Source organism: Pan paniscus, chromosome 8 (genome assembly GCF_029289425.2).
Source record: "Pan paniscus chromosome 8, NHGRI_mPanPan1-v2.0_pri, whole genome shotgun sequence".
Taxonomy (NCBI): Eukaryota; Metazoa; Chordata; class Mammalia; order Primates; family Hominidae; genus Pan; species Pan paniscus.
In genome coordinates this window covers 89,937,100-89,963,231 of record NC_073257.2, presented here as the reverse complement: position 1 = coordinate 89,963,231, position 26,132 = coordinate 89,937,100, and the positions used below count along the sequence as shown (strand labels likewise).

General features: G+C 51.9%; 1 protein-coding gene across 2 annotated transcripts in view; it reads left to right on the top strand.

Annotated features, from left to right (window-relative positions):
* The window catches only part of DLG5 (discs large MAGUK scaffold protein 5), a 135,917-nt gene extending 111,990 nt beyond the window's left edge, over window positions 1–23,927 (top strand). For both annotated transcript variants that reach the window (XM_008965579.4, XM_008965578.4), the window contains exons 21-32: window positions 2,035–2,197; window positions 2,355–2,488; window positions 3,178–3,318; window positions 4,682–4,865; window positions 6,650–6,798; window positions 7,666–7,836; window positions 8,733–8,929; window positions 18,144–18,287; window positions 18,550–18,677; window positions 19,781–19,890; window positions 20,612–20,721; window positions 22,173–23,927. In XM_008965579.4, coding sequence (XP_008963827.2) covers window positions 2,035–2,197; window positions 2,355–2,488; window positions 3,178–3,318; window positions 4,682–4,865; window positions 6,650–6,798; window positions 7,666–7,836; window positions 8,733–8,929; window positions 18,144–18,287; window positions 18,550–18,677; window positions 19,781–19,890; window positions 20,612–20,721; window positions 22,173–22,276 — 1,735 coding nt within the window. In that variant the 3' untranslated portion in view covers window positions 22,277–23,927. The remainder of the gene's footprint in view (window positions 1–2,034; window positions 2,198–2,354; window positions 2,489–3,177; window positions 3,319–4,681; window positions 4,866–6,649; window positions 6,799–7,665; window positions 7,837–8,732; window positions 8,930–18,143; window positions 18,288–18,549; window positions 18,678–19,780; window positions 19,891–20,611; window positions 20,722–22,172) is intronic.
* The last annotated feature ends 2,205 nt before the right edge of the window (window positions 23,928–26,132 follow it).

The window sequence follows — 26,132 nt, the reverse complement described above, 5'->3', positions numbered from 1 at the left end:
TTTTAGCTATTTTTAATAGTTAAAGTATACTTTATAAACCTCTTTTGAGAAGCAGCTGTTGTTTAGAGAAAACTTCTATGCATATTACAAACAATTCAAATCATTCAGAAGACTATAAAGTAAAGATTATCTCTGGCTGGGCGTGGTAGCCTATGCCTGTAATCCCAGCACTTTGGGTGGCTGAGACGGGCATATCACCTGAGGTCAGGAGTTCGAGACCAGCCTGGCCAACATGGTGAAACCCTGTCTCTACTAAAAATAAAAAAATTAGCTGGGCATGATGGCGTACACCTGTAATCCCAGCTACTTGAGAGGCTGAGGCAGGAGAATCATTGGAACCCAGGAGGTGGAGTTGCAGCAAGCTGAGATCATGCCACTGCACTCCACCCTGGGTGACAGAGCAAGAATCTGCCTCCAAAAAAAAAGAAAGAAAAAAAAGATTAGCTCGGATCCCCTCACTTGGAGACACCATTGTTAACACTTGGTAATGTCCTACATAAGAAGCCTCCTTGTGCATAAATCCACACATACTTTTGTTTGCAGATGCAGATAAATATAAGTGAAATGATGCCGATCGGGCCTCCCCACCCCGTGGTGTGTCCCTTACGTCTTTGCATGTCACTGGAACCTGGGAACCTGGTTCAGATCATTGTTCTGTTGGGTGGCTATTGCTGTGACTTAGTTGCTTGCTCCTTTATTGTGATACACGTGTTGTACGGAGGTGGACCTCTTTCTGCTCTGGGCCTCTGTTTCATCATCTAAGGCTGGGGCAGGAGGGTGATGTAGGGGTGGCTGTGTGCTGAGGGCTCTGCAGCTCTCAACAGCACGGGGCTATAATCCGTGTTGAATTGGAAGGGACCGTGGGTGTAGTCTGGGGTGGATCTGTCTGAGCTGGAGGGTCAAGGGAGGATTTCCAGAGTGGGCAAGTTTGGGAAGTGGGAACACTTTGGAGGGTGGGAGAGAGCAGGGACAACTCAAGAAGAATTTTAATCTCCCCTTCCCAAGAGGGCTGGGCCATAGGGCCACAGGCTGAGACTGCCAAGTGGGAAGCTGCTCTGCCTCCAGGTGGCCGGGGTGGGGTGGTTTAGGTGCCTCCCCGCTAGAATCTATCCTGACCATGTGCTGTAGAGGGGACCTGGACTGGCCCCCTCAGCCTTTGGCTATATGGTTTTATCCTGCGAGGAAAATCTCAGGTGTCCATACCTTGGAGGAATGAAGCCCTGGGTGGCGTGAAGTCCCAACGGGAGGCTCCGCATCACTTGACTGTCTTTTCTGTTATGTTCTAGGTGTCTCTGATTGTCTTTCTCCTCTGAGCATCCCTTATCTTCTTTCTAACCTTTGTCACCTTCCAGATGTCTCTGCCACCACAGATCTCTTCTGAGGCTGCCCATGGCCACCAGGCCCAGGTCTTCCACCATGCAGTTGGCCTGCCCAGAGGCTCCCTGCCGAGCCCCTGCCCCGGCGCCCTTGGGTGCACTGTACAGCCCCAGGGCAGCAAGTGCATGGCTGCAGCCTTGCTCCCAGCCTTCTCCCTTTACAAAGGCTTGGGTCTGCAGCAGCTTAATTTCCGTGACCAGTTTGCATCACTCTGTGTAGCCAGTAAACATAAAACTGGATTATTTTCTGTTGCCCCCTTAGGATGGAATGTCATCCCAGGAGCCATCTCTTTTCCTCGGAGGGCATCTCAAGACCCCCCAGAGTTTGTAATTGCATATTGTGGGGCAGCTCCTCTCCTGTAATGAAAATCCACGTGTATCAGTGTTTATAGTTCACACGGACCGTTCTCTGTGTCTTTGGCCTGGGTGGTTGCGTGTCTGCGTGTGCTGTGCTCGTGTTGCGTGAGGCTGTGGGAATGTGATCGTTTGTCACACAGGGGTGGGCCCACCATGTCCCCATGTAGCTGTGTCACAGTGGGAGCATCCAGGCTCGGGGCCCTTTCTGCACTGTCTGATCATATGCCTGATCGGAGAGCTCAGGCTCTCCCCAACCCTTTTGTTTGACCCTGAGTCCCCGAAACTTTTGACTTTTCCTTAGGCCTTATGTGGAGGAGCCACGCCACGTGAAGGTGCAGAAGGGCTCAGAGCCGCTGGGCATCTCCATCGTGAGTGGAGAGAAGGGCGGCATCTACGTCTCCAAGGTGACCGTGGGGAGCATCGCTCACCAGGCTGGCCTCGAGTATGGGGATCAGTTACTGGAGGTGAGAGGGAGCTGCCCTCCTGCATGGCGCCCATGGAAACCTGCACTTCTTCCCCCTCTCCTCCTCCTAGGGAACAGCAGTGCTCCCAAGTCCCCAGGGCCTCCTCCCTGTCCACAGCCCCGACCCCCTCACTGAGCCCATCCTGGTGTTTCCCCAGTTCAACGGCATAAACCTGCGGAGCGCCACGGAGCAGCAGGCGCGGCTCATCATCGGGCAGCAGTGTGATACCATCACCATCCTGGCCCAGTACAACCCCCACGTGCACCAGCTCAGCAGCCACTCCCGGTCCAGGTGAGTGCGGGCCTCCCCGGGCCGTCTGGGCTGGGGATGGAGACGTGGGTGCAGCAGCACTCTGCTCATTGCAGGGAGACCCAGGGTGCCAGCCGTAAGTTCTGGGGATCCTACTGCTGCTAAAGAGAGAGTTGACCAGCCCTGGATTTTGGAAAAGGGGCATATATAGAGAGGCTGTCTCCTCCTGAAATGGGGTGTGGAAACAGATGGCTGTGGTCCCCCTGACCAGCAGGGGCCCATGGTAGCCAGGAGTTGTGGCCCCGGGGGTGGATTCTCACTCAAAGTGTTTGGCTCCCTGTCCAGGAGCAGATGCTGTACACCTGTCTGTATCTGCCCCTGAGCTGTGGGTTGAAGGGCAGAAAAGAAGGGGAGGCATGCCCTGCAGTGCTGCGCCACAAGCTCAGCAGGAGAGATGGGATGCACAGGCAGAGGAAAAGGGACAGGATGCTCACAGCTTCCTGAGGTCAGATGCCTTTGGAGAGTGCCCCTGAGCTGAGGACAGGTGGAGGGGAGAGGACAGGTGGATGTCATGGGTCCAGGCTTCTAATGTGTCTGCTCTGCTCAGGGCACAGGGTGCAGGGCTATGTGACCTGGTCCCCATTTATAGCTCAGATCTAGTTGCCACAGGAGTGGGGGTGGCTCTGGGTGGCTTCGTACTGCTCCTTATCCCTCCTGTCCTCCGCCTCCAGCTCACACCTGGACCCTGCCGGTACCCACTCCACTCTCCAGGGCAGTGGCACCACCACCCCGGAGCATCCATCTGTCATCGACCCACTGATGGAGCAGGACGAGGGGCCTAGCACCCCCCCAGCCAAGCAGAGCAGCTCCAGGTCAGCAGATGTTGCTGTGAGCCTTCCCTGTGTCCGCTTCGGCTGGGTGGGGCTGAGCACATTCTCCAAGTGGCGTGGGCACTGGGCAGCTGGCCTCATGTGCTGCAGGCCGCACACCAGGTCTTCAGGAGTTGGGCCGGGAGCACGGCATTCCTTTTTTCCTTCCCTACTCTCTCTTTTCCTTTCTCTTTTTCTCCTGTTTTCTATTGACTTGTTTTTTCCCCTGCATCTTCTCTTTCTCTTCTCCTTTTCTTGTTCACTCGCTTTCTGAGTCTGTCTTTGGACACATTCCCACAGTCATCACCCGGCCAGGCCCTGGGCTCTGGCCACCCACAGCAGTGCTTCCCCCAACGAGGTGGCAGACCAGTGCCGGGCACGTGCAGCAGAGTCAGGGTGCTGGGAGGGCACTGCCGGCCGCCACAGAGCAGGCAGGAAGATCACTAGAGTGTGGCAGGGGAGGTGGCAGCTGGATTAAAATGTTCAGGACAGGCAAGAGCCAAGAGTGGGCATAAAGAGAAGTCCAGGCCGAGGGAGCAGCAGAGTTCAGGAGGAGGAAGGAGCTCCATGGGAGCTGCACAGCGTCCAGCCTGGCCTGGGGCTGCAGGGAGGGCCATCCAGGCCATGGTGTGACATGATCACTCTGCCGTCCTGGAGGAGCTGTGTCTCCAGCACTGAGAGGCCTTCACCAAGCCCTGGGCAGCATCTCACAGAATGAGGCCAGCTCTGCATTCTCTATACCAGAGTCTGTCACATTGGAACTTACCTGCTGCAAGGTTTTCCTCCTGGGCTGGCGTCTCCCCTGAAGCCCCCTGTATCTGTTTCCATCGCTGTCCCATCTCACTCCCTCCATGTGTTCAGCAGCTTACTTTCAGCTTCCCTTCCTTGATTGTAAGTGCCTTGATGGCAAGGGGCCCCTCTTCACAAGTTAGCAGTTGCTGGTCTATAGAAGCTTCTTCGTAGACATTTGCTGAATACATTGCTGTGCTCTGGACAGTGAGGCCAACTTTACCTTTCCTTAGGAAGTACTAAGTTAGGAAAATGAGTGTGATCCACATGGGAGGGAGGCCATCCTGATCTTTAAGGCATGAGATTGATAGCCGGGCCTGGGAGCAGGGGCACTGATTTACGGTTCTGACTGCCCCCGCTAACTGGCTTTGGACCTGGGGTCTTGCCTTCATCTCCAGTGCACCTTAGCATCCTGTCCCGAACGCCAAGCCAGTAGAACTAGAGGCCACCTCTCAGCAACCTGTGGTTCTGAGACCCCAAGAAGCAGGCAGAAAGCAGTTAGGGCATTGGCCACTGCTTTGTCTTTTTGTGCCTCCTCTTTGTGCACAGTTGAGGAACTTTGTTTTTTTCCTGAAAGGATTGCGGGAGATGCCAACAAGAAGACCCTGGAGCCACGCGTTGTCTTCATCAAAAAGTCCCAGCTGGAGCTTGGGGTGCACTTGTGTGGTGGGAACCTGCATGGGGTGTTTGTGGCCGAGGTGGAGGATGACAGTCCTGCCAGGGGTCCTGACGGCCTCGTGCCAGGGGACCTCATCCTGGAGGTGAGTTCTGAGCTGCTGAGCAGGCCAGGCCTCCATCTCCCTGCACAGTGGGCTTGCTGCCATCTCAGGTGGCACCAAAGACGGAGGAGTACAGCCTCTCATCTGGTGAGCCAGTCAGGGCTGACTTTTGTTGTTGTTGTTGAGGCAGAGTCTTGCTCTGTCGCCCAGGCTGGAGTGCACTGGCACAATCTCAGCTCACTGCAACCTTCACTTCCCAGGTTCAAGCGATTCTCCTGCCTCAGCCTTCCGAGTAGCTGGGACTACAGGCATGTGCCACGATACCCGGCTAATTTTTATATTTTCAGTAGAGACCAGTTTCACCATGTTGCCCAGGCTGGTCTCAAACTCCTGACCTCAAGTGATCTGCCCGCCTCGGCCTTCCAAATTGCTGTGATTATAGGCATGAGCTACCGTGCCCAGCCTCAGGATTGATTTTTTTTTTTTTTTGAGACAGAGTTTTGCCCTTGTTGCCCAGGCTGGAGTGCAGTGGTGCAATCTCAACTCACCACAACCTCCACCTCCCAGGTTCAAGCGATTCTCCTGCCTCAGCCTCCTGAGTAGCTGAGATTACAGGCATGCGCCAACACGCCCAGCTAATTTATTTTTGTATTTTTTGTAGAGACGGGGTTTCATCATGTTGGCCAGGCTGGTCTCAAACTCCTGACCTCAGGTGATCCACCCGCCTCGGCCTCCCAAAGTACAGGGATTACAGGCGTGAGCCACTGTGCCTGGCCAGGCTTGTCTCAAACTCCTGACCTCAGGTGATCCACCCGCCTCGGCCTCCCAAAGTACAGGGATTACAGGCGTGAGCCACTGTGCCTGGCCAGGCTTGTCTCAAACTCCTGACCTCAGGTGATCCACCCGCCTCGGCCTCCCAAAGTACAGGGATTACAGGCGTGAGCCACTGTGCCTGGCCAGGGTTGATTTTTAATCTCTGTAAACCCAGAATCCTGCCAAGCCCTTCTGAGGAGGTCCCTGTGAAGCCAGGCAGGCCATTGAGGGAACCTGAGGGCAGAGCCTTGGCTCAGGCCCTGGGCACCAGGAGGTGCTCGCCCTCAGGTGATGTAGCTGCAGGACTCTGTTCTGATGAGAGAGGATGGTCTTTCTCTGTGGTCTCCTGCCTCATGGGGGAGATGGTTTGTGAGAATATAAAGGCACAAGTTGGGCTGGGTTTGGTGGCTCATACCTGTGAATTTTAGGAGGCCAAGGTGGGAGAATTAGTTGAGCCCAAGAGTTCAAGACCAGCCTGGGCAACATAGTGAGACCCTGTCTTTACAGAAAACAAAACAAAAAAATTAGCCAGGTGTGGTGGAGTGTGCCTGTTGTCCCAGCTATTCTGGAGGCTGAGGTGGGAGGATCACTTGAGCCTAGGAGGTATAGGCTACTGTGAGCTGTGATTGCACCACTGCACTCAGTCTGTGTGACAGAGGGAGACCCTGTTTCAGAAAATAAATAAATAAAAGCACAGGCAGCATCAGCAAGAGGAAGGTCCCTATTCTGAAAAGCCCAGACTTGCCAGTCACCAGAACAGGGTTTTTCCTGGATAAGCTGTCAAGGGCAGGGCAGCCACTTGGCAGAGGACCTGGTGTCCAGGGAGCATGCACAGGACCTGGAGACTGGGGCGACGATGAAGACTCAGTCCTTCCTGCAGAGGGGAGGTAGCCAGAGTCTCAGTTAAGGAGGGATGTTGAATTTCTGCCGTATGGTCAGCACTGGCCCCTCTCGGGTGCCCAAGCTGCCCCCTGGCTTCTGCCTTCTGATGCATCCACCCCCATCCCTGGCAGTATGGCAGCCTGGACGTGCGGAACAAGACAGTGGAGGAAGTCTATGTGGAGATGCTGAAGCCCAGGGATGGCGTCCGCCTGAAGGTGCAGTACCGCCCTGAGGAGTTCATGAAGGCCAAGGGCCTGCCTGGTGACAGCTTCTACATCAGGTACCAGTGACTGGGGAATTGGTGGGAGATTTGGAACCAGAGGAGAGGCTTTCACTGGAGACTCTTTTCCTGGTGAATGGCTCTCTGTTTCTTGCCCCCCAAGGCTGGGGCCATGATCGTCATTCCTTGACACTCAATCTGCACGCTTATTTATGTTGAGATGATTGTGACTTAGAACAACCCTTTAGGGCTTAAAGAACCAGATGGGCTCCCTCTTTAGGGCTTAAGACCTGGAGAATTTGGAGGCAGTCAAGCCCCGTTTTCCTGTGTGCTGTGCTCCTCTTTTTCTGGTGTCCCCCAAGCCAGGTTTGCAGATCCCTCTGCAGTGTGTGTGGACTTCCAGGCATCTTCAGTGCCCTTACTACTGTATGAAATGCTGTGGGCATTTAGGGATGGCAGCAGGCTTTCTAGGAGGAGCTCAGAGCTTTCTTCACATTTCTTAAGATCCAAGATCACAGAAAGCATGAGAACCCTGATGCGGTACAACTCCCTGTCTCTAGGGTAGAAGATGACATATTTCCATCCTAGAGAGATTCCAGTCTGTAGGAACCAGGGGCCGGGCCTGGGCTTCGAGGAGGGAGGCAACTGGGAAAGGCCACCTGGAAAGGGAAGTTATGGCCTCAGATCTTGGTGAGTTCTTTGATGGGGATGCGCCCTCAGTGTTAGGGGAGCAAAGGCAGTCTTTGCCCCTTTATGTAAAACACAGGGCTCCCCACTTTGAGAATCACCACCCTCGGCGATTCCTGATCAAGTTTGGAGACAGCCCAAAGCAGAATGGCAGCCTTAGGGGCCTGGCCACAGAAGGCACCTGGTTCGTCCTTGGTGGCCAGAGCCGCCTGATCGTGTTCCTTCTGTGCTGTGGTCCAGGGCCCTGTACGACCGGCTGGCAGATGTGGAGCATGAGTTGAGCTTTAAGAAGGACGACATCCTCTACGTGGATGACACCTTGCCCCAGGGCACGTTCGGGTCCTGGATGGCTTGGCAGCTGGACGAGAATGCCCAGAAGATCCAGCGCGGGCAGATTCCCAGCAAATATGTGTAAGTGTTCTCCGGGCCTGGGGTGGGGTGGGGCAGGGGTCGCCGAGGGCCACCAGCCATGGAGCTGTCCCATGGGAGGGGGCTGGGGCCAGGGCTGCTGGAGGAGGGATTCTGCTTCTTATCTTAGCTTCTGCTCTCTACATTTTGCCACAAGTGCTGGTCTAAAAAGCTGCTCCTAGTGTGAGTCAGTGCTGTATAGAGCACAGTGATGGGTCAGAAGGCATAACTTGTTTTAGAAAAATGGATTTATGGAGATACTCGTGCCTTGCCGCTCCCTCAAAGTGTACCATTCAGTGGTTTTCAACATATTCATAGGTGTGTGCAGCTGCCACTACAGTTAATTTTAGAGCATTTCCATCACCTCAAACAAACCCCAGACCCATTAGCTGTCAGCCCCTTATCCCACTGTCCTCCCACCCAGCCCTCAGCCCTAGGCAGCCACTACTTTACTTTTGATACCCATGGGTCTCCCTGTCTGGACTTCTGTGTGGTTGGGATTGCATAGTGCGGCCTTTCATCTGGCTCCTGTCACTGAGCATGTTTTCGAGGCAGCCTGCATCCCTGCATCATTTCCCTTCTATGGCAGGAAGCGTAACTCGTCATGTCACCAATTGAAGGCTGTCCTAGCAGTTCCTTTTGACACCGAGCTGAATATGCTGTAGTAGAAAAAATCGCCTGCTCTGAGAGCTTGCCCTGGTGCTGGTGTTTGTGTCACCCCCACAGCATGTACCGAGGGTTCCCAGGGGCGTGGGAGGAGATGTAGCCTTGAGACCTGCCAAGGAGTGTGGGGGGAGCCCAGTGTCTGGCCCACCTTTGCTTTTCTCACCAGGAAGGGCAGGAAGGGTAGGGCAGCAGGGTCTCGATGGCCCTGCCCAGCATTGTCCCCTGTGCCACAGGATGGACCAAGAATTCTCCAGGAGGCTCAGCATGTCTGAAGTCAAAGATGACAATAGCGCCACAAAGACGCTGTCAGCAGCTGCACGCCGGTCCTTTTTTCGGAGGAAACACAAGCACAAACGCAGCGGGTCCAAGGACGGGAAAGACCTGCTCGCCTTGGATGCCTTTTCCAGTGACTCCATTCCACTCTTTGAAGGCAAGTGGCTGAGCTCATTTTCCAGTGGGCTCTCCAGATGGGGCTTGCTGTGGATCCAGGAGCTCCACAACAGGGACTTAAACAAAAGAGAGTCTTACTTTGCTTTTGTGCACAAGTCTGAAGGTGTGTGTTCGGCTTGGTCGGGGGGTGCTGCCATCTTCAGAGCCACATCTATGGGGTGTGGCTTCCATCCTCCCAGTCACCGCCTGTCAATGCAGCTGCAGCCATCATGTCCCTGTTTCAGGCAGCAGGAGGAAGGAAGGAGTGGTAAGGCAGAAGTGTGCCTCAGCTGAGCGTGCCTCTTTCAGCAGCTATCTGGAAGCCCTAACCTGTGACTTCAACTTGCATCTCATTGTCCACTTGCATGTGCAAGAGAGGTCAAAAAGGCATGTTTTGGCCAGGCACAGTGGCTCACACGTTTAATCCCAGCACTTTGGGAGGCTGAGGTGGGTGGATCACCTGAGGTCAGGAGTTCAAGACCAGCCTGGCCAACATGGTGAAACCCTGTCTCTATTAAAAATACAAAAATTAGCCAGGTGTGGTGGCAGGCACCTGTAATCCCAGCTACTTGGGAGGCTGAGGCAGGAGAACTGCTTGAACCCAGGAGGCGGAGGTGCAGTAAGCCAAGATCACACCACCGTACTCCAGCCTGGGTGACAGAGCAAGATCCTGTCTCAAAAAATAATTAAAACAAAAAGAAAAGGCATGTTTTAGCTGGGTGCATTGCTGGCCTCAGTAAGAGGTTCAGTTACTAAGGAAGAATGGAGGGATAGCTATTGGGTAGGCAAGAAGCAATCTCTGCTGAGTGCCTTGCTTGCCATTTGTTTTTAGGTTCTTACAGGCTGCTTGGTAGTGACCAAGAGCTGTCGGTTTCTGCAGAACTTCGGCATTTCTGGCCTCAGTCCTGTGTTCATTAACAAGTCTTGTATAATCCTTATGGAGCAAGATGCTAGTCCAGGGCTGGAGTTGAGTAATAGGAGATGTCAGACATCCCCTGGTAGACAGCCCTTGTGGAAAGGATGCATTTGTCCTTTAAAGCAAGAGGCCCTTAGGAACGTGGCTCCCAGGGCCCTGGTGTGTGTCTACTGTCTACTGTCCTAGAATGTGCCCTCCCTGGCAATCAGGTATGGGGGTGGCAGTGAGCAGCAGAGTGTAGGGCAGCTGGCTGCCTCCCTCCCTCTCTTCCCTTTTTACAATGAAGACCTTAGGCCTAGGGAGTTCAGTGGATCACACTGTAGTTCATGGCCCACTGTCACTATCAGCTGGGACAAGGGTTGGCAAACTATTGGCCATGGACCGAGTCTGGACTACTGCCTATTTTTAAATGGTCTGTGAGCTGAGCATGGGTTTTTACACTTCTTAAAATGTAAGATGTAAAAAAGTCTATTAGCCCTTTGCTGATAACAATTGCTTAATTTTGCCGTTTTGCCTTCAAAGCCTAAAATATTTACTATCTTGCCCCTTATAGAAAAAGTTTAGGCCAGGCATGGTGGCGCATGCCTGTAATCCCAGCACTTTGGGAAGCCGAGGTGGGTGGATCACCTGAGGCAGGGAGTTCAAGACCAGCCTGGCCAACATGGTGAAACCCCATCTCTACTAAAAAATACAAAAATTAGCCTGGTGTGGTGGCTCATGCCTGTAGTTCCAGCTACCGAAGAGGCTGAGGCAGGAAGATTGCTTCAGCCTGGGAGGTCAAGAGCTGCAGTGAACTGTGATCACGCCACTGCACTCTAGCCCAGGCAACAGAGTGAGACCCTGTCTCAAAAAAAAAAAAAAAAAAAAAAAAATTGCCAACCTGTTACTCAAGGCAAGGTTTCTCTCTTATTTTGCTTTTTGGTTTTTTTCCTTCACTCTCTTTGGCCTCCACTCTTGTGCCCTCTGCTCCTTTCTCCGTAGGTGCCATCTCCATTATGTTTGGCATTTGTCCAGTGGTGCTAGTGTCTTTAAAAAATAGCCCTTTGTCTATTCTTCCCTTTAGCTCTTCAGGTGTTTTTCAGTATATATCTTGAAGTTGTCGTTAGATACATACACCTTTTGCATTGTTACACCTTCCTGGTAAATTAACCTTTTTATCGTTATAAAATGCCCTTCTTGATCTCCAGGAATGTTTCTTGCTGAAAGTCTATTTTACGTGATATTTTTATTGACATTACCAGTTTTCTTTTGGTTATCTTTGGCACAGTTTATCTTTTTCTTTTACTTCAAACTTTTCTGTCACTTTATATTTAAATATCCCTTATAAGCAGCATGTGGGACTTTTTAAATCCACTGTGGCAATCTGTCTTTTTAAAAATTTTATCCAAGTGTAACATACATACAGCAATGCACACATTCATTTACAGAAAAGTGAGCAGTGTGAGGAATTTCCACAATCTGAACACCCCTGTGGCAGTCTTGATTGTTTCATCAAGAGTATTTACCTCATTACATAAAGTAGACATTTCCCATCTTACTGTTTGTTTTCTATTCATTCTACCTCGTTTATGTTTGTCCCTTCTTTCTTGCTTTTTAAAAATGAATCATGTGTTTTGTTTTATTCTGCCTCTATATCATCTACTGTTATCCTCTCACATCTACTAGTGTTTAGTTGTTTCTATTTTATTCTTTTGGGGGTTAAAATAGACCTCACAGTGTGCACCTTTGACTTACTGCTAAGAGAAATCATTGCTTTGACCACTTCCCTGATAATTCTAAGACATCAAACCACTAACTCCATTTATCTCTTTTCTAACTTTGATACTATTTGCATTTTATTTTATTATTATTTTATTTTTTGAGGCAGAATCTCGCTCTGTCGCCCAGGCCGGAGTGCAATGGTACGATCTTGGCTCACTGCAACCTCCGCCTCCCAGGTTCAAGCGATTTTCCTGCCTCAGCCTGCCGAGTAGCTGGGATTACAGGTGCCTGTCACCACATCTGGCTAATTTTTGTATTTTTAGTAAAGACGGGGTTTCACCATGTTGGCCAGGCTGGTCTTGAAACTCCTGACCTCAAGTGAGCCGCCTGCCTTAGCCTCACAAAGTGCAAGGCACTGCGCCCGGGATTACAGGCGCAAGGCACTGTGCCCGGCCATACTTTTCTCATTTTAATTCTACAGATACTTTAACTCTGACTCAGTCTGTCCATTTGCACATCAATTATTCATCGGTTTTTGCCTTTTACATTTCCATTGCTCTTTATTCCTTCCTGCAGTTTTGTGCTTCTGATTTTGTTTTCTTTCTGCTAAACAACTTGCAGAAATGTTTTTCTTGTAGTGCAGGTTTTTTGGTGACACATCCTGTCAGTGTTTGTGTCTGAAAATGTCCATTTTAATATCGTTTTTGGAGATTCTCACTGGATATAGAATTTTAGATTGGTGGATGTTTTACTTGGGTGCTTTAAAGATATCATTCCTGGTCCCTGGCTCTCTTTGTGTAGTAGTTTCCTGTGGCCGCTGTACCCAATTACCACAGACTGTGTGGCTTCAAACACACAGGTTTATCCTCCCACAGTTCTGGAGGCCAGAAGTCCACACTCAGGACCACTGGGTCAGTCAAATTGTTGGCCAACCTTCGCTCCCTCGGGGCTTGAGGAGAGAGCCTGTTCCTTGCCCCTCCCAGCTTCTGGTGGCTGCTGCCAAGCCTTTGCTGTGGCCACATCACTGTCATCTTCAAATCTCATCTGCTCCATCTTCACGTCACCTTGTCCTCCACGTGGGTCTCTCTCTCAACTCCCTCTGCCTCTCAGAGGACCCGTGGGGTTTTATTTAGGACCCACCCAGATACTCCAGGAAAAGCCCTTCCTCCCAAGGCCTTTAACTGAATCATCGCTTCTTTTGTTGCATAAGGTGTAATGCTCATGGGATCTGGGGCTTAGGACATGAGTCAGTCTTTGGGGGACACTTGTCAGCCTGCCACACTCATTGCTGGTGAGAAGTCATCTTTCCAGGCTCAGTGCTGAAGGCCGTGCCACCACCCGTCCACCACCATGAGTGGGTAGGGTTTTCTCTGCCTTCCTTTCTCAGAAAGAAACTTCTTAATTTCTTACCATACCGTGCTTCCCCCGTGTGGTTTTCTTTGTGTTTATCCTGCTCAGAAGGTGCTTAGCACTTTTTACATCTGTAGTTTGATGGTGTGGTCGGTTTTGGAGATTCCTGGCCGCAGTTTCTTTCATATTGCTTCTGTGCTGACCTTGCCTCTCCTCGGGGTTTTTGTTCTTCGACAATACCCTGTCTGTCTCCTGTCTTCTGGGCTCTTTTTCTCCTGTATTTTCCACTTCTTTCTTTCTCTCCATGATTCAGCCAGCCTGGTTGTTTTCTACTCTTTTTTCCTGTTCATTATTCCACTCTTCTGTTGCATCCATTATGTTCTTACTTTCAGAAGTTGTATTTTATTTATCACTCTAGAGTTTCCACTTGGTTCTTTTTTACCAGGCTTTAATTCTCTGCTGAGACTTTCCCTCTTGTCATCTGTCCTCTTAAATACTTGAATCATATGTTTGTAAAGACTGCGTTTGGTAACTGTCATGTGTGGTCATCCCTGAGTCTCTTTCTGTGGTCTTTGTTTTTCTTGGTCCTGCCCCATGATATGCCTGGTTATTGTTTATTGAGATGTCAGAAGTTATGTTTAGGGGATTTTCAGGGCTCCGGGTGATGTTGCCAGCTTCCAGAGAGGGTCTGCCCTCTGCTCTGGAGATAGCCGCTGCTCGCAGATCTCTTTGATCGAGCCACAGACTCAGCTGACCTCAGGCTGGGTTGCAGCTTTTGTGCAGCTGGTGGTTCACCTGACCCTAGGGGGTGGCCCACCAGTGGTCCCAGCCTGGGGTGTTCCCTAGGGCCGCTCTTCCCTAGGGAGCCTTGACTTCCAGTTTCTCACTCTTCAGCACTGGGAGGCCATGGAACACTGCTCAGTGTCTTAGTGACTGTCTTAGATGCTTAGCTTCTTGCTTTTCACAGCTTAAGAATTTGGCAAATGGCTTTAAGGGAAAACCTGTGATACCAGACTTAGTTCTTTGCCCTTCCCTTCCTCTGGAATCATGACCCACCAGGTCCTGGCAGCCCTGAACTCCGTTTTGATCTCACCTGCTTTGGAGATTTTCAGAAACTTTTCGTGGGTTCTCAGTCCTTAGCAGCCCTGTGCCTGGGTTCTCAGCCCTCAGCAGCGGCCCTGTGCCTGGGTTCTCAGCCCTCAGCAGCGGCCCTGTGCCTGGGTTCTCAGCCCTCAGCAGCGGCCCTGTGCCTGGGTTCTCAGCCCTCAGCAGCGGCCCAGTGCCTGGGTTCTCAGTCCTCAGCAGCGGCCCTGTGCCTGGGTTCTCAGCCCTCAGCAGCGGCCCAGTGCCTGGGTTCTCAGCCCCTCAGCAGCGGCCCTGTGCCTGGGTTCTCTGCCCCTCACTCTCACTTTAGAAGTCTCCAGTTGCTCTGAAGGGGGAAAGGCCTGCAGAATGTCAGCTTCTAATACTCCAGTTTCCTTCTCTCCAGGATCTTGGCATCTCAAATCCTGTCTTGTCTCTGCCACTCTACGATGCCTTCAAAAAGATATTTCTCATTTTTTACCCAGATTTTCTAGGTGTTCTCCAAGGGATGCTGCAAGCTGTTCCATTATACCTGGGAGTGGTAATCCCTGTGTAGTAGTTTAAAAGTTACCCCAGCTAATTCTAATGCACAGTGGGTTTTGAATTCCTGCTTTAGTTTATTGCTTCCAACTGCTGCATAGCATCCCTGGTACCCCCCACCCTGCTGATAGTGCACCCACCTGCAATGGTCTAAGTGGACTCAACTCTCCACCACCCAGAGGACACTGTATGTCTTTATGCTTGCTCTTTTAGGGGCTTGTGCAGGAGTGTCTCAGGAATATATGGAGGACTGGTTTTCCTCTTATCTTAGTCTGCTAGGGCTGCTGTAACCAAATACCACAGGCCAGGCACGGTAGCTCACACCTGTAATCCCAGCACTTTGGGAAGCTGAGGCAAGAGGATCGCTTGAGGCCAGGAGTTTGAGACCAGCCTGGGCAACATGGCAAGACTCCCATCTCTACAAAAACTTTAAAAAACTAATCAAGTGTGGTGGCGTGTGCCTGTAGTCCCGGCTACTCAGGAGGCTGAGGCTGGAGGATCACCTAAGCCCAGGAGTTCAGTGCTGCAATGAGCTATGATTGTGCCACTTCACTTCAGCCTGGCAACAAAGCAAGAGCATTTCTCAAAAACAAAAACAAACCAAAAAACCAATACCACAGACTAGGTGACTTAAATAACAAGAATTCATTTTCTCACAGTTCTTGAGGTTGGAAATCCGAGATCTGGGTGCCAGTGTGGTTGGTTCTGGTGAGGGCTGTCATCCTGCCTTGTACGCAGCTGCCTCCTTGCTGTGTCCTCACATGTTGGAGACAGAGAGATCTCTGGTGTCTCTTCCTCTTAAAAAGCCGCAGTTCTATCAGATTAGGGCCTTGCTCTTCTGACCTCATTTAACTTACCTCCTGAAGACTCCGTCTCCAAGGGGAGTCACACTGGGGCTTAGGGCTTCAACATATAAATGTCGAGGGGACATAGTTCAGTCCACAGCACCTTTTAAAGAAAGCCATTGCAGTATGGTCTAAGGTTGGAACCCCCAGGACCATGCCTTTGCTCTGCCCTGATTAGCTGTGACCTTGGATAGGCTGTTTTTCTTCTCCAGTTGGAGTCAGTGACTCATAAGATGCTGTCTAGTCTTACAATTCTGTAATTGTGAGGACATCTGACAAAGAAGATTGTCAGGGAGGAAAAAGAATCTCCTAAATTGGTACCCCACAGTGTGGAATGTTAGTAATCATTAAGGGAGAATATGGTTTTTTTTAACGATTAACATTTTAATGTATTTCTTACCAGTTTTTTACTTAATACAACAAAGCTGGGATTACACTGCATTACACTGTTTTCATCCAGGTATTTCCACTATCATATTGTTAGCATCTTCCCATCTCAGTAATATTCTTCCAAACCATTCTTTTAAGCACTATATTGAATTCCACCCTACAGCGACTGTGCCATAATTTGGGAATATGATTCTTATACCAGTAAATGGAGGGAATGGTGACGTAGTGTCCATCAGCAGGGAAGTGGATAAGTCAATCCAGAATAAGTGTTAATGGGATGCCCAAAAGGAGCAGAGCGGCCCACGACGAATCACCAGGGATGCCTCCCAGAAACACAGCCCCGGACAAGGAGCGAGTTATAAAGTATCCACAGACACACTTAAACAATATATATTCTAGGTTTTCTTTAGCATATAAAAATCAGTTTATAAGAAGAACTAGGATACACTTCCAGCTCATAATAGTGATTACCTTCAAGGAGCCCAGTGGGGACTGGGGTTGGGGAAGGGGTATCAGAGAGGAGTGCTGGCCTTATCCGTGAGGTTCAGATTTGTTACAGAGAGGATTTGTTTATGTAAACTCCTCTCGGAGGAAGTTCTTTGCCCCGTGACTCCTCCTCAGAGCCTTCACTCGGGACCACATGGGGTTCCAAGGTGGTGAATGTGACCACCAAACCCTCCTCCAGTTTTAAACAACAGAGCTGCTGGTCACCAGGTTAGGAAGTGCTGTGTAAAAGACTGTGTGGATGTATGTGGATAATGATCAGTTTTATTATTTTATTTATTTTTATTGAGATCTAGTCTTGCTCTGTTGCCCAGGCTGGAGTACAGTGGTGCAGTCTCGGCTCACTGCAACCTCCGCCTCCTGGGTTCCAGTGATTGTTGTGCTTCAGCCTCCTGAGTAGCTGGGATTACAGGTGTGCGCCAGCACACCCGGCTAATTTTTGTATTTTTAGTAGAGAAGGGGTCTTGCCTTATTGGCCAGGCTGGTCTCAAACTCTTGACCTCAAGCGATCCACCTGCCTCAGCCTCCCAAAGTGCTGGGATTACAGAAGTGAGCCACCATGCCCAGCAGTGATCACTTCTAAAAAACACACACACAGGGACAGGGCAAGAGGAGAGGAGAGACTTTACTTACTCCCCGAGTTTGCCCACAGGTTGCTCTTCATGGAGCCTGCTGCTGCAGCTGGCACTGTGCTTGTGTTCTCCTGAGCCTTCTGCCTCCTGGTCCCTGTGCCTGCTCTGCAGTCACTCCTTGTTCTGCATATGCGTACAGATCCCTCCAGGCCAAGCCTCTCATGGACCCTTCCTCCCAAGCCTGCAGTCATCTTGTGCTCTGCCCTCCCCATCATCTCCATACTCACCCTCTTGCCCTGCTCTTTCTGGAGACACCGTTCTCATCCCACTTCCCTCCTGGGCCTGCCCAAGTGGTCTTTTCACCCTGTCATCCAGCCGCAGTGTCTACTGAAGCCCGCCGCTCCTGGAATTGCCAGGCAGCTCTTGCGTGCTGTCTTGCTGTTCATGTGTTGCTCTGTTGTGACTCTAGTTAAAGTGTGTGCTTTTTAATGGCAGGAACTCTGTGTTCTATTCTTTATTATGTTTCTGAGATTCCAGCACAGTGACTTATATACCAGGGAGACGCCAGGAAGATCTTGCTGGGTTTTAGACTGTGTCTCCCTGCAAGGACTTTATTCATTTGGTGCAAGGGGAGGTTTACTGCATGTATCAACTAGGATATTGGTTTGACTGCTTTAACTGAAACCAAATAACAATGGCTTAAGCATAATGGGCAGTTTATTTCTCTGTCGTGTACAAGTCTGAGCTGTGGTTGATGTGGGAGAGGCATTGCGTTCTGAGGATCATCCAGGACCCAGGTCCCTTCCATCTTGTGCCTCTGCCATTTCTTAAGGGTTATCCTCAACTGCATGGCCAGAGCTGGCTCACAGCACTCACCCGTTCTAGCCGTGCAGATTGGGGGGGCCTCACCTGTCACTGGGCAGGTCTGGGTTACACTGACCACACCTTCCTGGGGAGTGGGAGCTTTACCTGCCAAACCCCAGAGGCTGCCTTGCCAGAGAGCAGAGGAGAATGGAGATGGGGCAGGGGAAGCAGGCGTCGACCCACGAGGAAAAACCAGAGCAGAAGGAAGCTCTGGGATGAGTGGTTGAGACCAGCTGCCTCTGGTGTTCACAGAGGGCATGGGGGGTGCTCATGCTGGACTCCAGGGGTGACGATGCCCGGTTGTGCCTGGGACACGAGATTTTCAGTGCTGAAGCTGGGGGAGTCCCAGGCAAACCAGAGTGGGCAAGGTCAGGGAGTGGGGTTCCCCAGCCCCACTCAGGTCCTCCACTCCAAGCTGGGTCCGTGACGCTGCTGCTCTCTCTCCCTCAGATTCGGTGAGCCTGGCCTATCAGCGGGTCCAGAAGGTGGACTGCACCGCTCTGAGGCCTGTCCTGATTCTGGGGCCTTTGCTGGACGTGGTGAAGGAGATGCTGGTGAATGAGGCTCCTGGCAAGTTCTGCAGATGTCCCCTTGGTAAGGGGCACGGGGCACCCTCTGTGCCTACTGAGCTCTTTGTCTCTATGTCCCTGTCCACCTGCCTGCCCAGCTGTGCACAGTGGGTGGCAGTACTGGGGGGCAGATTTCACAGTGTTCCAGAAGCCTCCTGACATGGGTCAGATTCATGCATGGCAGGACTGGGTTACTGACAGCTGCTGAGCAGTGTTCTTCCCCTGCTCCCTCTGCTGGGGCTCAGCAGGGCCTGGGGCTCCCTGATTCCTGTGTCTGTGCATTGCAGAGGTGATGAAGGCCTCCCAGCAGGCCATTGAGCGGGGTGTCAAAGATTGCCTGTTTGTCGACTATAAGCGGAGAAGCGGCCATTTCGATGTGACCACTGTGGCGTCAATAAAGGAGATCACAGAAAAGGTACCCAGGGCTTCAGTCTGAGGATTAGGCATCCAGTATTAGACCTCCTGTGCACAGGTCTAGGCCCCTGGTCCGTGATCCTCTGCCCCAGCGGCTCAGACCTTCAGTGAGCCCACCGTGTTGTGTTAGTCTGAGTTCACCTGTGCCTGGGCTTGCCCTCATGGCTGCTGTGTGTTTCTGCAAGTACATCCCTTGGTGGGGATGGAGGAGTTCCCCTGTGTATGTGCCGCCCCGTCTCCCTCTCTGGCGGGTGCAGGGAGTCTCATCTCTGATGAGAGTATTGAGCTCTGCGGAAAGGCCTCTCGCAGGGCATTCCGGAACGGGGTCCCCAAATGCATGTGCCGAACAATTTCACATGCACCTTCTGGGGACAGGAACGTGCCTTCCCTCAGGGTCCCTGCCCCTAAAAGGGCTATGACTCTTGGTGCCTTCGAACATCCTAGGCAGCACGAGGGCGGGGACGTCTGTGGGGAGTGCTGGCGGGGCAAACACTCGGAGTCCAAGGACACAGCCGCTCCTTGGGCTCCATTTCTCCAGGCTGCTCAGCTCGCTCGCTGGGCTTTGCTTCCCTTCTCTGTTAGATGAAGGTGTTGGCTTCTCACTGCTGAAAGTGGGCAAACTCTACTTGGGGGAATGCCCCGGTGGAGCATCTGGGGGTCGGGAGTGCACGGGCCTGCACTCCACCTGGATGCCTGGGACGACAGACATGACAGACATATTTCAGTCTCAGCCACACAAAGGCTCACCAGACTCTGGCTCTTCATTCGCTCAGTCTGGCAAAAATAAGGCTTCAGAGGCCAGGGTGGGGCAGGGCTTTCAGAAGGTCCCTGTATCTGGGCAAAGATGGGAAAGGAAGTTTGGAGTTGGGCTGGCCAGCACCCCTAGCCCCCTAAGCCCTGGCTCCCAGCCTTGGCCTTCCTCACAGCAAGTGGGGTTTGTTGGGAGTTTCGTGGGTATGGTTTCCCCACGGTGCACTGTGTGGCTTTACTGCCTTGTTTGTAGGTAGAGCCCTGTGAGGTGAGGTGGGTCCTGCTGGTGGCAGGACAGGGGGCTGGCTGCCCCTCACTGCCCGCCAGGGCTCACTCTGCACCCCCTCCCCCTAGAACCGACACTGCCTCCTGGACATTGCTCCGCACGCTATTGAGCGGCTCCACCACATGCACATCTACCCCATTGTCATCTTCATCCACTACAAGAGCGCCAAGCACATCAAGTAGGTAACTGGCCCCCTGGGCTCCGCTGGGGCCTTGTCACAGGTGGGGCTGGGAGCCCAAGTAGGGAGCAGGGTGTGTTGGGGTGGGGGGTTGAGGAATGAGAGATGGGCCTGTGGGTCTTGAAATAGGCAGTACGTGTAGAAAATGACCCTTCCCTCTCGGCCCTGTCCCCTACTCAGAGGTAGTGTCAGCCAAGCACAGCCCCTTCCTCGCGCCCCTCCGCCATTTGGGTGCTGCCGCTGTTTTTTTGGGCATGGCCAGCTTGGTCTGCACAGCTCCCCTCTCCTGCCCCAGCCCCCTTTCCTCTCTACGTGCTGCTTAGGAGCAGGGGAGCCAGTGGCCTGGGCATAGTCCTACTCAGCCCCGAGCTGGCTCATGACTCAGGAGCTGGTTGGCCAGCTCCTGTGCTGGTTGGGCCAAGGGCTCACCAAGGCCCTGCTCCATTTTGCCTTTCTGTGCTGCTGAGCTTCTGGGACCTGCGCTAGGGGCTGCTGGTGCATCTGTTCCAAGTGTGTGTGCTGGGGGGCCCTCCTTCCCCCATCTGCCCAGAGCTACCCCAACAGCCTACAGGCTGTTGCTGTGCTTTATGTGGGGAGCACATGGGGCCTCCCTCCACAGCCTACCCCTGCCTTGATGGGGCCCCTGTTAGCCTGGACAGAGGAAGGAAAGAGGGCCTGGAGGAGGCTCAGTGCTCAGCCTGGTGTCTGGCTGTCCCCACAGGGAGCAGAGAGACCCCATCTACCTGAGGGACAAGGTGACTCAGAGGCATTCCAAAGAGCAGTTTGAGGCGGCGCAGAAGCTTGAGCAGGAGTACAGCAGGTACTTCACAGGTAGGTGTGCGTGGGCCTGGAGTGGGGAGCAGGCAGCAGGGAAGGAAGCAGACCAAGGCTGTTTTCTTAGCCGTGGAGAAGCCCGTGCTTTCTACATGCTCCCAAGTGCTGTCATGAGCACGTTCCTGACAAGTCAGGTGTTCAGATCGCAGTCCCTGGCCAACGTCAGGATTCTTACAGGTTGAATGTTAAGCTCACCGATCTTGGCCTCAGGTCCTGCCTGGCTTGCCTGCTCATTTTCACACGTGCAGTGGTGGGTCTGTCCCATAGCACAGGTGCAGTTTAGTGCAGCCACAGTGTCCCCAGGCAGGGCGGGGACTGGAGCAGCCCCCAGTGTGCCAGCAGTGTGGGCAGCGGAGGCTAGGGGCCCATCTGTCCCCAGCACCCTCCAGGGCAGTCCCGTTTTGCAGCGGGATTTGGCAAACCCCCCTCCAAAAAAAAAAAGCAAAAAACAAAACAAAAAAACAATGCTGTCCCCTTACCATCTCTGGTCTTCAAAGTGAAACAAACTCAGTGAAGTGTGGTTCTATTTTACCTTCTGGCCTTCAGCCTCTTTGGGAAAGTCTGTCATTTGCAGGGCATTAGCATTTGCAGTCACAGAGGATGGGACAGGGATTCTAACTGCATTGTGGAGAGTGTTATGATCTAGTCCAGGGACCTGGGCTTGGTGCCCATGTGTGTGTAGGTATGTGCAGGTGTGCATGCCTCCGTGTGTATGTGTGTGTGTATGTGTGAACTTTCATTTCCAATTCCTCACAGACTGGTATTTAGCCAAATACACTGACAATTCCTAGAGAGATGAAAATTTAAAACTCTAAGTCTTGCAAAAGGTAAGCTCTATTTTTTTCTTGTTAGATTCAACAGACATAAAATTACGACATCCTGTTTCCATAGCAGTTTCTAGACACTCGCTGTCAATTTCTGAGCATGCCTTGTTGCAGTAGGGGCTTGGTTTGTGTCCAGGTGCTGTTATGTGGAGCACACTGGAGTACCCCTGGCCTGGTGTCTATAGACCCCTTTGTCAAACTCCTATAGTACAGGGCTGGCCCAAGTTGGTGTCATCATCTTGCTGTGACTCTCCTCTTGGCCATGAGCTATCTGGCTCCTTAAACTTGTCGTTTCCTGCAGAATCCTGCTAATGATTAGACCCCCGCCACATGTCCTCCAAACTTCCTTCTGATGCCCTGGGATTCCCCCAACCATTGCAAACCCAACCCAGGGTGTTAACTGCGGTGGGGTGGGCAGTTTACATATGAGTGATCAACTCAAGAGGGGCAATTTTCTTTCCCAGTTTCTTGCTGGTGAAGGAGAGTCAGGTGGGGATGGAGCAGAGTGCCAAGGAGCACAAAGCAGACAGCCACACAGTAGAAAGAGTGAAAGCTGTACTGCCTTGCCTCAAACCTGGGGTCTTACTCTGAGCTGAATGACGTGTCTGGGGGGCTCTTTTGCAGGGGTCATCCAGGGAGGAGCCCTGTCAAGCATTTGCACTCAGATCTTGGCAATGGTCAATCAAGAACAAAATAAAGTCCTGTGGATTCCAGCCTGCCCGCTCTAGGAGAATGCTGTGCTGTGGATGACTGCAGCTGGCCGCCTGAGGGGACGCCAGGCTCAGCTCTTTTCTAGCGACTGAAAGTAGAAGTCTGTCCGTCTATGAACATGCAGGGGAAGGATCCGGAACCAGGACCCAGAAGCACCTCCTTTGTAGACAGAGGGCCACGGCTGCATGCGATCCAGGCCCAGGCCCACACACTCTGCCCGTGTCACACGTGTGCTTTAACACAAAACAGATAACACTAAAGACGGGTTCAGCACCCACCTTTCTTTAGCCAGCTGATCAGAGATGCTGCAAAGAGAACCTTTCGGATCACTCGTTTACAAGCCTTTTCTAAGTATTTGGTGGTTTATGTTTACTTGAACGGCTCCATGTTGCCGGTGCCCAGCCCCTGTCCCCTCTGTCAACCCCCTGTCGCTTTGGTGTTGGTTTCGTTCCCGTCTTCAGCAAAACGACCTTGGAACCTCAATGGGGGCTGCTTTGCTTTGGGAGGTTCTTGTTGGTGGGACCAGAGCTTTGACAAACCTCCTGCTCCTTGGTGGCACCTCTCCTGGAAGGACGTCACAACTCCAGGTGCTCAGACTGCCTGTGGCAGCAGAACCAGTGCCTTTGGCATTTTCCTCCCACACTGGGGAAGGTGACTTTGGCATTCTTACAAACTCGTCTCTCGGCCTTTCTCTCCTGCCTTCCACAGCCTCTCGTTTCTCCTCCATCTGTGCTTATTACTTGAGCACTGTGTCTGCTCCGTGAGAGCTGCGTGGGCAGGGCTGCAGTGGGGTCCAGGTGGTGTTCAGCTGTGCTGATGCCTGCCATTGGGTTCTCCTTAGGCTCTGTAAGTCGTGACAGCCTTCATCAGTGCAATGTTTGCAGGGTAATTCTTAAACTTTTTAGAGGGTGGCAGGTACATCAGTTCTTTTTGATATGAAAACATTCATGTTTCAGACATTGAATTGAGAGCTTTTAGGGGAAGCATAATGGTTATTGTCACTATCAACAGTCTAAAAAGAAAAACTGAGGTCTTTTTAATCTTGATTACAGCACTCACGGCATGCACCCTACTCAATGTGGGTGTCTTCGTTTGGGGGCTTTTTTTTTTTTTTTGCACTTCTGAGGCTAGATATGTCTGGCTGAAGATTTGATGTGGTTCCTCCTTAAGCTGTGCGTCCTGTTAATAATAGGTACTGTACTGGGCTCTGTGTAAGTGTCGTTGGGGTAGGACCTATATTTTAATACTGTTCCTAACATTTCATTTTACTAGCGAGAAATCTTTGATTTCATTTTATTCTTTGTAATTCTAGACACTAGATTGTAGTTTAGCCATAACTGATGTTTTTTAAAAAGGGATATATTTTCTTGCACAGTTGTTCAAAAAAGAGACAAGTTTCAGTCCTCAATGCTGTCCTTTGTTTTACAGGTACAAGTTTTCTAGCTCAGACAAACTATGAAAAACTGTAGACTATTCTCAAGGTATTAACTCGCAGACCCTCTGGGGGTAGGGGCTGTTTTCTAAGTTACAGGCAGAGTGGGACTGAGATGGTACAGTGTGCACAGACAGGTACTGAGCTGACAGACTGGGATTTTCTGTACTAAAATGTTACTTTGTATCAAAAGTTAAACAGGCTTTAGTACAACAAATAAAGGTCAATTTCTGTAAGGCTGTGTTTGAAGATGCGAGTTTTTAATCTCTTCCTAGTCAGTCAGCTTTCCTGTATTTCTAAACTTGAGACAGCTTCTCCTCTGCAGCGCGTAGCTGGAGTTGGCTGATGTGTAGGTTCTTTCTGTCTCACATGACAATTTGCAGTCCCTGCTACCCGCTGCATCAGCCTCTCTCTCACTCCTTCCTGCCCTTCCCTGCCACCCATCTGTCCAGTGTGGCATGAACTGGTGACTGCAGCCAGGCTGCCCATCTGTATGAGACCCAGATTCTGCCCTCTGGCCCTCACATTCAATTCTGCAGGCTTGGGAAAAGCAAAAGGGAGTGAGCTGAGTGCTCTGGGTAGCATTCTCAGTCAGGGCCCTGTCTGGGGCCCTTGGCTGGGAATGGCCCCACCTGCTTGGGGGCTGCTTTGTAGTACCTGACAGCATCACACTGGGAGATCACCCAGCATTGCTGGACTCCCAGAACAGCCCACATGGGCCTGAACTCCGTGTTGCAAGGTGATGAGGAAGTTGGGAGGCTGGGCCTTTAGCTGCAGGAAGCCAGGTTGAGGCCTGGGGCAGAGCAGAGCCCTCCTTCTCTGATCCTTTTTCTTGGAGGGGCTTGGGGGCAGAATGTTCTCCAGAAGCCTCACTCACACTGTACTGGTGGCCAGGCTGGTGGGGGCAGACTGGTGTGGATGCCTCCCTCATCATTTCCTGCTGGGTGAAGTTCCACTGTGGCCCTGCAGTCTTGATCTCACCTGTGGCCACGGGGTGTCACAGAGCTGTGCGGGGCTCTGGTAGTTGGAGTGGGCCCTTGTGTCCATAGGGACAGGGCCTGCCTCTGTCTCCTTGACAGCCCACACCCTGCGCCATCCTCAGAATGGGCAGCAGAGCCGTTGATATATTTTTTTTTTGAGACGGAGTTTCGCTCTCGTTGCCCAGTCTGGAGTGCAGTGGCATGCTCTCAGCTCACTGCAGCCTCTACCTGCTGGGTTCAAGTGATTCTCCTGCCTTAGCCTCCTGAGTAGCTGGGATTACAGGCATGCGCCACCACACCTGGCTAATTTTGTATTTTTAGTAGAGACGGGGTTTCTCCATGTTGGTCAGGCTGGTCTCAAACTCCCGACCTCAGGTGATCTGCCTGCCTCGGCCTCCCAAAGTGCTGGGATTACAGGCATGAGCCACCACTCCCGGCCTAACACGATGGATTTTAAGTCACTGACTGGGCAGATGGGGGTGTAGGGGTTGGGGTGGTGGCTGCTGGTTTTAGGGCTGGTTTCTTTCACAGAGCTCAGGTGTGATGCCAAACCTTCACAGTTGCACTTAGGCCATTGTGATTTTATTTTCTTCTTTAGATTTTTCTGTAATTTCCAGATTTTCTACAGGTACCTTGGTTTTCTTTTATAATTACAAGGGGGGAAAAATCCTATGTCTTTTTCAGGTGGAAGGCACTTAAGTCACTGAGATCGCTCTTTCTGGACACACGGGCCTTGCAGGGCAGCCCCGAGACATGCTGTCAAGCAGCCCTAAAAGGATTTGTACCCTGGTGGGTTAGAGGCTTATTTACCCCACATGGAGACCGTGCTGGGGGGCGGGGTTGTGGGCACAGCCAAATGGGCCTCCTCCTGGAGGTGGTGTCTGTCTCACACTGGCTCAGATCATTCTGGAAAGGCAGAGCAGATTTTCAACTCCAGCCATGAGACCAAGAAATTGAATATGAGATGACCTCTGCGGCCCCTTCCCATGCTAACAGCTACGATTCTGTGATATGGGTGGGCAACAGGACTCAAATGGAGCTTGACTTTGCTCCTGGCCTAGCAGAGACTGTGGGAAACCCCAGCTTCAAGGCAGGAGGAGACCTCATGCTTAGGCGCGGACCCTGAGCAGCTCTGGAGTAGAAGCCGAGCACCGGCCAGAAGCCTCAGGCCTTTCTTTCCAGCCAAGACAAAGCTTTGAGGCTCAACAGCAGTGGGCTAACCAGAGGCTTGGGGAAGCCGAGCTGCCACCTCCTGTGGGGTTGATGAGACACAGGGCCACAAGGGTCATGATGTCAAAGATGAAGAGAAACGTGAAGTACAGGAAGGGATGCAGAGTGAACATAAACCGCAGACAAGGGTGCACGTGCTGGCATGGGAACGGTGGACCTCTCAGCAGATGGGGGCTCCAGGGCGGGTGGGCCTTCTGTACTGCTCCCTTCTGCTACTTTTCTGGCCTGTGG